Source organism: Mastigoproctus giganteus, chromosome 14 (assembly GCF_048544385.1).
Source record: "Mastigoproctus giganteus isolate SK-2022 chromosome 14, ASM4854438v1, whole genome shotgun sequence".
NCBI lineage: Eukaryota > Metazoa > Arthropoda > Arachnida > Uropygi > Thelyphonidae > Mastigoproctus > Mastigoproctus giganteus.
Genome location: NC_143588.1, coordinates 5026713 through 5039200, shown reverse-complemented (window position 1 = coordinate 5039200; position 12488 = coordinate 5026713). Strand labels below are relative to the sequence as shown.

The following is a 12488-nucleotide window of genomic DNA, read 5'->3' as shown; positions in this document are numbered from 1 at the left end:
TGCTGTCAGATATAAATTTTTCTGAGCAATGCAGACAGGTTGCCAGAGAAGGTCATGGCGTTTTGTCAATGATATACAGGAATTTTGCTAGCAGGAAAAAGGAGGCGATTGTCCCTCTGTATAAGGCAATGGTCAGGCCACACCTCAAGTATTGCATGCAGGTCTGGAGACCTCATTTTAGGAAGGATGAAGATTTGCTTGAGCATGTACAGAGAAGGGCAACAAGATTGGTCAGGGGAATGAAGGGATCCTCTTACTAAGAGAGGCTTAAGTTCTGAAAATTGCAGTGGCTGGAGACTAGGTACCTGTGAGGTGATCTGATTGAGGTGTATAAGGCCTTGAATGGGTTGAGCATGCTGAATTCTGATGGGATTTTTCCACTTGCTCAGATTATGAACCTAAGACCGCATAAATTCAAATTGAGGAAAGACTGCTGTAGAATAGATGTGTGGAAATTTGCCTTTAGCCAGTGGGTGATTAATTGCTGGAACAAACTTCCATCTGTCATTGTGGAAATTGATAGGTTAAATAAATTTAAGGAGGAACTGGACAAAACATTTAGAGGGAATGGTTGTGTGAATTTTTTTTTTTTTGGCTGATGCTATATAAGCTCATACGCTTGCTTTCTTGCATCACATGCCACGATTACTATTAGTACTATGGTACTAAGTTTTTGGGGAGGAGAGCTAATGTATAATCAATGATATATATATATAAAAATTATGCCAACCGGGATAAAGATAAAATTACTTACACTGTTCTATAAAAATTAACCTGCATTTTTGAATGCTGCACAGAGATTTGGAAGCCTCATTTTAGGAAAGATGTTAGAAGGGAGGTAGAGAAGAGAAATAAGATAAAATTATATAGTCAGAGAAAAAAAACACACTTACATTAAAAAGACTTCAGTTCTGCAAACTGCAGCATCTGTAAGAAGGCAGATTACCTAATTGAAATCTTTAAGGCCTTATATGGATTAATGAAACTCAATGTTGAAGGCACCTTTACTCTTTCTTGGATTGAAAATACAACCATGAGCACACACACACACGGACATAAACTAAAATTGAAAAATTATGGCTGCAAAACAGATATGGGGTTGCCTTTAGCTAGAGGATAATTGTTCAAACACACTTCTACCTAGTGTTTTAAAAATATTTAGTGTAAATAAATTTAAACTCAGACTGGACAAATTATTAGATGGAATGAGCAAATGAAGTTTGTAATTTTTTTTTTTGTTTCCTTGAATTATTTTGCCAAAAATAAAATTAACTGGACTGAAATGCTACTACACTTTTTAATTTTTCCACTATTTTACTAAACTTTTTTTTTTTTTTTTTTTGTATTGGAATACTTACACTTTTTGTTTCTGACAAATTTCTTGTTCTTTTACAGTCGAGCTGAAATCATAGAGACCCAGAAGAAACTTCCAAACTTCAGACCGTAATGAATGACAGATCCCCTAAAAATAATAACATATACAGTATATATGTTATACTGTATATACAGGGTGTCTCAAAAATACACAGCATAACTTCAGGTATGAGTTCCTCATATGTAGACAATAAAAATATTTTATATCAACATAGTTCTGGAAATGCTTGGTTCCCGAGTTATTAACCGGAATGTCTTATCTCCTGCAGGTGATTTCCTTCATCACAAGGTATTGACAGAATCTGGTGGTTTTCCATTCCGACCATGTATTCAAATCAGGAGCAAGCGGATAAGCACTTTATGTACAGTTTGGCGGATGGCAATTCTCTGGAGGGTTGTCGTTTTTACCACGAAAAGTTCCCAGAATGAAGATGTCCAGACAGGAAAACGTTTGAATGTATCCATCGCCGCCTTTGTGAACAGAGGACGACCAAGATCTACAACTCCTGAAGTAGAGGAGGAGATTTTGGATGTTGTGCATGACACTCCTAGAATCAGCACACGCAGAATAGCAATGCAACAGGCTGTTCACCGTTCGACTATTTGGAGAGTGTTGCAAGAACACCAACTGTATCCTTACCATCTGCAACGGTACAGTCCTTGTCACCAGCAGATTACCCTGCGCAAGTAATGTTCTGCCAGTGGTATTCAGGCAGAAGGTGGATATTTTGAACAATTACTATAAGGTGATGTGAACAGTTAAGTGTCATAGACAGACCTTCAAAACTCGGAAACCAAGAATTTCTGGAACTATGTTGATATAAAATATTTTTATTGTTTACATATGAGGAACTCATTCCTGAAGGTTTGCCATATATTTTTGAGATACCCTGTGTGTGTGTGTGTGTGTAAAAAACACTTCTAAACAAAACATTATTCGTTCTTTTTAAATAAAATATACAGAGAATAAATATAATTAAATAAGGTACAGTACAGTACCGTACCAGACTCCTATATTCAGAGAAAGCCTTGGACTAAAGGCTTAGTGGATTTTGTGTTCTCAACAAGAGAAATAAGAACACTGCAAATAAAAACATATACAGTCCATTCCGGTTATTTGGGACACATCGGGACTAGTGCATTTTGGCCCGATTAAGTGGCTGCCCCAATTATCTGAAGTTTCACATAAATACTTAAAAATACAATGTACTCCCTCCCCCCTTTTTTTACAATTGGTTCAATGTACAATCAAATCACATTAAGACGAACTCAACATAGTAAAGTACTATTCACTATAAGATGTGCAGTAAGCGCTGGTCATTGCGATCACGTTTGTGAATTGAATTTTAATTCCATTAAAACAGCAATTCTAATTAGCAAAAATAGGAGGAATATTATCCACAGGCTATAAAAGCAAAGATATATTAAGCACAAATTTACCCTTTATTACCTTACCAATTAAAAAATTAAATGATAAGTGAAAATCGGAAGAATATACGTGATAATCGGAATAATTAATACGTACTGTACTGTAATATGTACATATGAACTAGTTGACATTTCTGTTCACTGACATTTGTGGGCGTGAAATGGGGGTGTTAAAATTTAAAACAGTAAAAAGATAAGCAATCAATAACAAAGAACACGGCACACACAAATTGCAAGTAACACGATACGCGCAACTGAGAACGGAGTAATGAGTTACAAAGCATTAAAAATAGGAATGAAGAGAAGATCTGAAAATTAATTTTTTTATATGATTGAAGATTTCATGGATGTGTAAACACATTTCATCATAATAACCCACAGAATTCCAGCTGTCGGTATTATCGCAAATTCAATAAGATCGAGTTTACTGTCTGTTTATGATAGATTTCACTAACAGAAAAGCCCAATAAACAGGTGACTGCTAATTGTTTTTATTGTTTTATGGTTGTGACCTCCAGAATTTCGACCAAACCACGTGGTACCGTCGGAGACAATCGTAGGGTAATCTCCAGTGCTGCGGTCTCCTGCCCCAATTAAACGGCATGCTGTCCCAATTAAGTGAAGTAAACCCTGGCTATTTTCTCGATTGGTTTCTGTTTTTTAAGATTTGCCCCAAATAAATGGCTGCCCCGATTAACCGGTGGCGCAAAACTGGAATCCACTGTATTAAGATTTGCATTATCTAAAAATGTATTAAAAAATACAAATTAATATTTTCAGATGTCTTCAGATATGCAATATAACATTATATTACAAAAGTCTTGAGCACATACTCCATTCCATCTTGCTCAACATTAAACATCAGAAAAAACAGCAGGGGTAAGAATATTCTAGACCTCATCATTACTCTATCCAGTTATATTAAAGGAGGCAGCAAAGGGAGTAAGTAGGCTCTTAGGGGAGGGCCTGCTTACTTCGGGGGACATCCCCACTGACTGGAGATGTGCAAATGTATACCCACTTCAGAAAGGGGGAATCAAAAGGTGAGGGAAATGAGTAATTACGGGCCTGTTAGTTTAACTTCTGTTCCGGGAAAAATAACAGAGTCACTGGATAAAGAAGCACTGCAGGATCATCTAGACAAGACTGCAGTTTAGAGTTCAGACACAGCATGAGTTTGTTAAAGGGAAGTCTTGTTTGACCAATTTGATTGGATAGTATGATGCGGTCACAAAGGAAATGGATGCAAAAAATAATTTAGATATCATATACTTGGATTTTAGGAAAGCTTTTGATACTGCTGCACATGGAAAAAACAGATTACATGATACCACTCCAGTTATTCACAATAATAACATAAAAAAATATTTTACTGCTTTACCATATACTGAACAATGGTTCAAGCAACTAAATAGTATTTTGAAAGACACACAATTCAAAATCATAGCCAAACCCACAACAAATGATTTAGTCTACAATATATCTTGCAAGGATTGCAACTCCACATATATATTACCCCCAGGGGCTCACAACTGGTGAGTATGGGCTTGGCACACCCAGGGTCCTGAGCCGGATATCATCATTCTTCTCTCTCTCTCTCTCTCTCTCTCTCTCTCTCTCTCTCTCTCTCTCTCTCTCTCTCTCTCAAGGGTAACTCAGAATTTTTTTTTTTTTTTTTTTTTGGCTAGTGCAGCAAAAGCCTCAGGCTTCCTTGCACCATATGGCTAATTATAATAATATCAGGTATCCACTAGCTGTACACTCAATATGAAAATGAGACATTCTTGGTTTTGGAACTCGCATGCCATGCGATCAGTGAAGGAGACACCTTTCTATTCAACAAAATAAAAATTCTCAGCATCCAACATGACTACACTAAACTATTAATTTCAGAAATGCTTGAAATTAAATTACATCAAAATGCAGTCAATGTATGTAGCCCCTACCCCATCTCAGATTCATAGTCCTTGACATTCTTGTGCCAGGATTGCAACTAATCTCCATGCTATAAAATTCCAACACAATACCCACAGTTTCACTTTCCTGTGATCATGACCCTGGTCGAAAAGCCCCGATTGCTTCAGGGAAATAACAAAATTCTTTAGTTTCTTAATGTTTTCAGAGGAGTCTAAATATTTTTTGTTTTAATATTTGTTTTTAAAGTGTTAAAGGTATGGATTCGTTATTTATTTAGGTTCAAAACATTAAAATTGTTTTAAAATATGGATGTACTGTATTCTCTCACTCATAAATTAGGGTTGGTGATTCGATGTATTTTGGGGTGAGGTTGGAATCTGCACGCCTCCGATTCCATGGTGCATTGAATCACTGATTTTGTCTACGAGTGTGTGGAATATATGTAAGCTATTTGTACAGTTATTCAACAATGGAGAGTATCAGCACTGAAGTATTCTACAAGACATCACAGAGGTAATTCCTCCATTTCTTAACAAATTGAAGATTACTGTACAAGTTCGTGCAGTATGGCATTAAGGGTAAGTTGCTGCTATGGATAAAGGAATATCAACTGGGAGAGGACAGAGAGTGGTAATCAATGGACACTGTGATTCATGGACTATTATTAGTGGTGTCCCCCAGGGGACTAAGTTGGGCCCACTGCTATTTTCTGTATTTATCAATGATATTGATAAAAATATCAGGCATAATATCCAAGTTTGCACACGATACAAAGGTTGGTAGGGTTGTTAATGACAGTATGCTACTGCAACAGGATCTGGAAAAGTTGAGTAGATAGGCTGAGAGGTGGCAACTGAACTTTACATTGACAAATGCAAAGTGCTGCATATGGATAGCAGTAACCCCAAAGTAACATACCATCTGTGTGGTACTACACTCAGGTTAGAGGAGAATGAAAAAGACTTGGGGGTAACTGTGCATTGAGATATGAAGTTTTCTGAGGTCTTGTCAATGACACAGGAATTTCGCTAACAGCTATAAGGCGGTGATTGTCCCCTTGTATAAGGCAATGATCAGGCCACACCTTGAGTACTGCATACAAGTCTGGAGGCTTCATGTTTAGAAAGAGGTAGTGCTACTGAAGCGAATATAGAGAAGGGTAACATAATTGGTGAGGGGAATGAAGGGGGTCCTCTTATCAAAAAAGACTTAAGTTCTGCAAATTGCAGGTGTCTGGAAACTAGGCATCTGCGGGATGATCTGATTGAGGTATATAAGGCCTTGAATTGGTTGAGCAGGCTCAATTGGAGAGGGGGCTAACTCTCTTTAAAAATTACAGCTGTGAATTAAAGGCTCTGAAAAAGCAATAAGTGTTTGCAATTTTATTTACCTAATTGTTATTTTATATTGAACTTTATAAGTAGCCATATAGTTCTAGATACGCTGGTTACTTTTATTTTAGATAAGAGTTTTTGTAAATTACTACTTAATATACGTAAAACAGTTGTTTCATTCGAATCTTGCAGCCGTTGTTTTTGTATAGAGTGGTAGGGAATTAAATTTTTAATTGTGGTAACTTGGTAGCTCTAACGTAAAATTATATAGCGTAATTTGTATCCCTGCATTTAGTATTCTATTAGATAGTGTAGTATCAACAATTGATTAATTAAATTTATTGATCTTATTAATTTAAAATGTCATGCCCCAGACTAGACCAGAAAAGCAACAGGCACAAAGTGGCAGGAGTACTGTGACTCAGAGGAGAACTGAGAGGGGTGATTCTCCAACGCATCACATTCTAAAAAAAATGTGCAACTTGTGAAATGTTTGCCGAACTCTCTGGAACAGAACATGATCTAGCCAAGGAGGATGTCTTTGTGTGTGCCAAGTGCAGAGAGTGTCTAGAAATTAGGTTTCAGCTGAGCATTCTGATGGGCGTCTATGAGAGCTTGAGGTGTAGGGTAGATGCCCTTGAAGAAATTAATATGAGGGGCCTGTCAAGCTCTCAGCTGCCAAACTCAATGCCAGAGCTCACTCCTGGGCATCAGGCAACACAGCAGCAACCTCCAGGGCAGAATGCGCTGGTCACACAGGAGTTAGTTATCATCGGTGACTCATTTTCAGGGAGACGGGGAATATATTGTGTAAAAAGGATAGATGGAATAGGACCAGGGTATGTCTGCAAGGGGCAAAGGTTGATGACATTGTAAAGCATATATCATCTTTTAAGGGCACAAAGGGTGATGACATTGTAAAGCATATATCATCTTTTAAGGGCACAAAGGGTGATATTGTTGTACCCGTTGGCACCAATGACATTAAGAGTAGGAGATCTGCAGATGTACTTAACAAGTAGAGGTCAATGTTGCAAAAAAGTCGTGAATTAGGGTAAAATTTGAAAGTGTCTGCAATTCTGCCCAGACACAATAGGGGGAGTACATGATGAGAGCCTTGTCAATCAATTCGGCCCTGGAGGAAATGTGCAAGGCTCAAGGGGTAAAAATTTTTTCAGCCTGGTCTGTGCTTGTTTACAGGAGAGACTGCTTCTACAGGAAGGGGATACACTTAAATATAAAGAAGGTGCAAGAATATTTGCTGATGCTATCGAGGCAGTGTTAGGTGGGTCGGAAAACCTGCTAGCTTAGGGGGGGGAATTCACAGACTAAAAAGGTTAAAAGTAGCTCAAGGCAGAGGTGAAGGTGATTCTTGCACTACTTCTATTAGAAGAAGCAGCAGCGTGGAGCGAGGGGTGTTGGGGGTTTCAGGAACTGATGGCAGTCATTTTGAAACAGGTGGGTATATGGGATGTGTTAGGCTAACTAATAATAAGAATAGGTACATGTATAATTGCATGTATACCGATGCTAGAAGTATAGTAAATAAATTTGATGAATTTGAAGTGTTGGTCAAGGCATCAAAGGTGGATATTGTTGGGATAGCAGAGACGTGGTGTCACACAGATATAAGGAATGCAGAACTGGAATTTGGAGAGTACAATGTGTATAGAAAGGATAGGAAGGGATGTGTTATGCTGTTAATTAAAAAAACATAAAATCAAAAGAAGTGCATCCAGTTGATATAGATGAACAGTGCACTGTTGAGTCAGTTTGGTGTGGCATAAGCACTGCGAAAGCAAAAATAAGAGTAGGAGTGTGTTATAGGCCTAATGACTCGAATGAGTATAATAATGGGAGGATTTTAACTTCCCAGATATAGACTTTATGGGTTGGTCACTCGCACACTAGTGTGCGGGTTGGTCACTCGCACACTAGTAAGACTTTTGTGAATTTATTGAACGATTGTTTTCTGCAGAAGCATGTTCAAGAGGCAACCAGGGAGGGTAATACTCTTGATCTGGTTATCAGCAGTGATCATTCGTATGTTAAGAATTTGCAGATAAAGGAACCATTAGGTGGCAGTGATCACAGTGTACTGATGTGGGATTTACTTAAAGATATAATTACCATCAAGGGTAAAGAAAGGGATTTTTGCTTCCGTAAAGGCGACTATAGTGGTCTCAGACAGTTTTTAAATTCTGTACAGTGGGACCAACTGATGATGTTACCAACAGCAAATTCTAAGGGGGAAGCATTCAAGAAATTAATGGTGGAAGCTACTAAACGTTTCATACCTATTAAGAAATATTGTTCAAGGTTAGACCTAAATGGTTATCAAATGAGACTCGTGGCAGAGAAGAAAAATACATGGGATGCATATAAATTATCAGGCAACACAGAAACCAATGATATATACAAGCTAGTCTGTAATCAAGTCACAAAGGAGGTTAGGCAAGTGAAGGCAGATTACTAGAAATCTTTGGCAAAGGATGCTAAGAAAAACAGCAAGGATTTCTTTACTTATATAAACTCTAAAAGGAAGGGGATGAATCTGATTGGTCCACTTGATATCGATGGTTTGACTGTTGATGATCGTGCTCAGATAGCAAACAAACTGAATGAGTACCTTGCATCTACATTCACACGTGAGGAATTATTAAGTTTGAAAATGCCACAAGGTTATCAAATTGTAACAGGGTGCTTAATGATTTTGTAATAACTGAGAACAAAGTGGAGGAGAAATTGTGAAGTTAACCATAAGAAAGGCACCTGGGGTGGATGGGATCTATCCAGTTATATTAAAAGAGGCGGCAAAGGAAGTAAGCAAACCCTTAGCCATAATTATGAGAGCATCCTTGGACCCAGGGGAGGTCCCATGGACTGGAGATGTGCAAATGTGTCCCCAATTCACAAAGGGGGGATCGAAGGGTGACAAGTAATTACAGACCAGTTAGTTTAACAAAAGGCCTCCGTAGCCGAGTGGGCAGGAGCGGGAGTGCAGTAGCACACGCTCTGAGTAGACCGGGGTTCAAACCCCTAACTGCTGAATACGGTTGATCTGCCCACCCGCACTGGACCAGCGTGGTAGATTATGGTCCATTTCCCTCAACATGAATTGTTGAGAAGGCTTCCATCCTGCAGTGGGTTGATAATGGCTGCACTTTACTTTTTTTAGTTTAACTTCTGTTCTGGGTAAAATAATGGAGTCACTTGTTAAAGATGCATTGCAGGATCATCTAGACGAGACAGCAATAATTCAGACACAGCATGGGTTTGTTAAGGGAAAGTCTTGTCTAACAAATTTGATTGGTTAATATGATATGGTTACAAAGGAACTGGATGCAAAAAATAATTTTGATATCATATACTTGGATTTCAGGAAAGCTTTTGACACTGTTGCATATGGAAGACTACTGTAGAAATTGGAGCAGAATGGTATTAAGGGTAAGTTGCCACAATGGATAAAAGGATGGTTGAGTGGGAGAAGACAGAGGGTGGTAATCAATGGTGCTGCTCTTCGTGGACTAATGTTATTAGTGGAGTCCCACAGGGTTCGGTGTTGGGTACACTGTTGTTTTGTATATTTATCAATGATATTGATGAAGGTATATCAGGCTTAGTATCAAAGTTTGCAGATGATACAAAGGTTGGCAGGGTTGTTAATGACAGTGTGTTACTGCAACAGGATCTAGAAAATTTGGGCAGATGGGCTAAGAAGTGGCAACTGAAGTTTAACCTTGACAAATGCAAAGTACTGCATATGGGTAGAAGTAACCCCAGAGAAACATACCAACTGTGTGGTACTACACTTAAAGAGGTAGAAAATGAAAAAGACCTTGGAATAATCGTGCACTCAGATATGAAGTTTTCGGAGCAATGCAGACAGGCTGCCAGGGCAGGTCATGGGGTTTTTTCAATGATATATAGGAATTTTGCTAGCAGGGAAAAGAAGGCGATTGTCCCTCTGTATAAGGCAATGGTCAGGCCATGCCTTGAGTACTGCGTGCAGGTCTGGAGGCCTCATTTTAGGAAGGATATAGATTTGCTTGAGCGTGTACAGAGAAGGGCAACAAGATTGGTGAGTGGAATGAAGGGATCCTCTTACCAGGAGAGGCTTAAATTCTGCAAATTGCAGCAGCTGGAGACTAGGCACCTGTGAGGTGATCTGATTAAGGTGTATAAGGCCTTGAATTGGTTGAGCACGCTGAATTCTGATGGGATTCTTCCACTTGTTCAGATTACGAACCTAAGGGAGCATAAATTGAAATTGAGGAAGGATAGATGTAGAATAGATGTGCGGAAATTTGCCTTTAGCTAGCGGATGGTTAATTGCTGGAACAAACTTCCATCTGTCGTTGTGGAGGTTGATGGGTTAAATAAATTTAAGGAGGAACTGGACAAATAATTAAAGGGAATTGTTTTGTAATTTTTAATTTTTTTTTTTTGGCTGATGCTGCATAAGCTCATACGCCTGCTTTCTTCCATCACATGCGACTACTACCACTTACTACTACTAATTCTGAAGAGATTTTTCCTCTTGCTCAGATTCCACACCTGAGGGGACATAAATTCAAATTGAGGAAAGACAGTTGCAGAATAGATGTGTGGAAATTTGCCTTTAGCCAGCAAGTGGTTGATTGAAACTTTCATCTGTCATGGAAGCTGACAGCTTAAATGAATTGAAGGCTGAATGGATGGGTGAAACGGGAAGGTTTTTTTTTTTTTTTTTGTTTTGGCTGATGCTATATAAGCTTGCTTGCTTTCTTTCATCATAAGCCTCTACTAATGCTAATTACTCACAAATCAAATGACATCACACAGCTTAAAGCACAGGAATTAGCAGGTAGTGATCAAACAGACAGATGATGAGAGCCTTATCGATCAATTCAGCCTCTCAATTACCCTCATGTTGCAGGAATCAGAAAATATGCTAAAATCATCACAATAGAGGGCATAGTTTACAGTTCTAGAAAGTTGTTCTGCGATGGAGTTCATATTGATGGCAAAAAGTGTAACACTTAAAACTGATCCTTGAGGAACTCCCTGTTTTTGGCTAAAAAGCCAAGAGTGAGGGGTAGATCCTATATGAACTTGGTAGGAACTATAGGATAGGCTAAAAAGTTTTTGATAAAAGCTGGCAGATGACCCTAACGCCGATGTTATAAAGGTCTTTTAAAATTCCGAACCTCCAAGTTGTGTCAGAAGCTTTTTCCATATTGAAGAACATGGACACCAGGTGTTCTCATTTTAAAAAGGCACCTCAAATGGATGTTTCAAGCCTGATTAAATGGTCCATAGTCGACCTATTCCTTCAGAAGCCACTGTACTCTGGAGAGAAGCCCTTTTGCCTCCAAATACCATATAAGGCAGGCATCAACTATTCTCCCCAGGATTTTGCACAGACAGCTAGTCAGAGAAATTCCTCTTCTAGAAAAATCCTGTCATATAGAAAGGGTAGTTGGTCAAGGGATTTTTTGCTGACAAATGTTTGATCATATCGTAATGAATGAGATCTGGTCCAGCAGCACTTGTTTTGGTAAGTATTAGAGCTGTTTTTAACTCTTCTATGGTGAAGGGCCCATTATATTTGAAGTTAATAGGCTGTTTTTCGTGTTTGTTTTTCAGGACAAGGAATTCTGGGGAGTAAGAAAATCTTGACGAGATGATAGAAAAGGTCTCCCCAAGAGCATTGGCTATTGCAATTTTGTCTGCAGTATATTCTAGGACCAATGAAGGGTGCGATTTCCCCCATCATTTTCCAACTTTTGTCCCAGACAGCTTTAGTGCTGGTGGACTGAGTAACAGTTGATCCACAATTCCTTTTGGCTCTGATGACAAATATAGCGTGCTTTTGCACATGCACGTTTGAAGGCTACAAGATTGGCCATGGTGAGATATCATTGAAATATCCCCCAAACTTTGTTTTGTGCCTATTTTGCTGCTGCTGTGCATTCAGGATTCCACCAAGGTTTTGGAAATGGTGGAAACCATGTAGATGTTTTCAGAATTGCAGTTACAGCTGCATGGACAATGCTTTCTGTGATGTATGCCACTGCATCATTGATAAGCTCCTGGCTGACTGTACTGATATTAAACTCTGCCACATGTTTAAAGGCATTTCAGTCAGCCTGATCAACTTTCCACCGCAGTAACCTAAAAGCTATACAGTCGGTCCTCGTATAACACGTGTTTGCATTACACGAATTCGATCATACACGATTTATAAATAGGGGAACGGTATCTTATATAACACAAACCGAATTCGCTTTTACACGATTCGCCTTTGTGTTTACAAGAAATGGCAGTCGAATGCGGAATCACCCCGACTGAACACAACACGATAGGAACGAAGAAGATTCTGAAAATGTATTTATGTGTTTTATATCAGTGAAGGGGAAACACATTTCATCATAATAACGTAAAAACCAACAA

The 12488-nt window shown here is 38.7% G+C and overlaps 1 protein-coding gene across 1 annotated transcript in view; it reads right to left on the bottom strand.

The window, feature by feature from the left end:
- The window catches only part of Tbc1d15-17 (TBC1 domain family member 15/17), a 331818-nt gene that overhangs the window by 166657 nt on the left and 152673 nt on the right, over positions 1-12488 (bottom strand). Inside the window, exon 8 of the mRNA XM_090389001.1 lies at positions 1359-1462. Coding sequence (XP_090245127.1) covers positions 1359-1462 — 104 coding nt within the window. The remainder of the gene's footprint in view (positions 1-1358; positions 1463-12488) is intronic.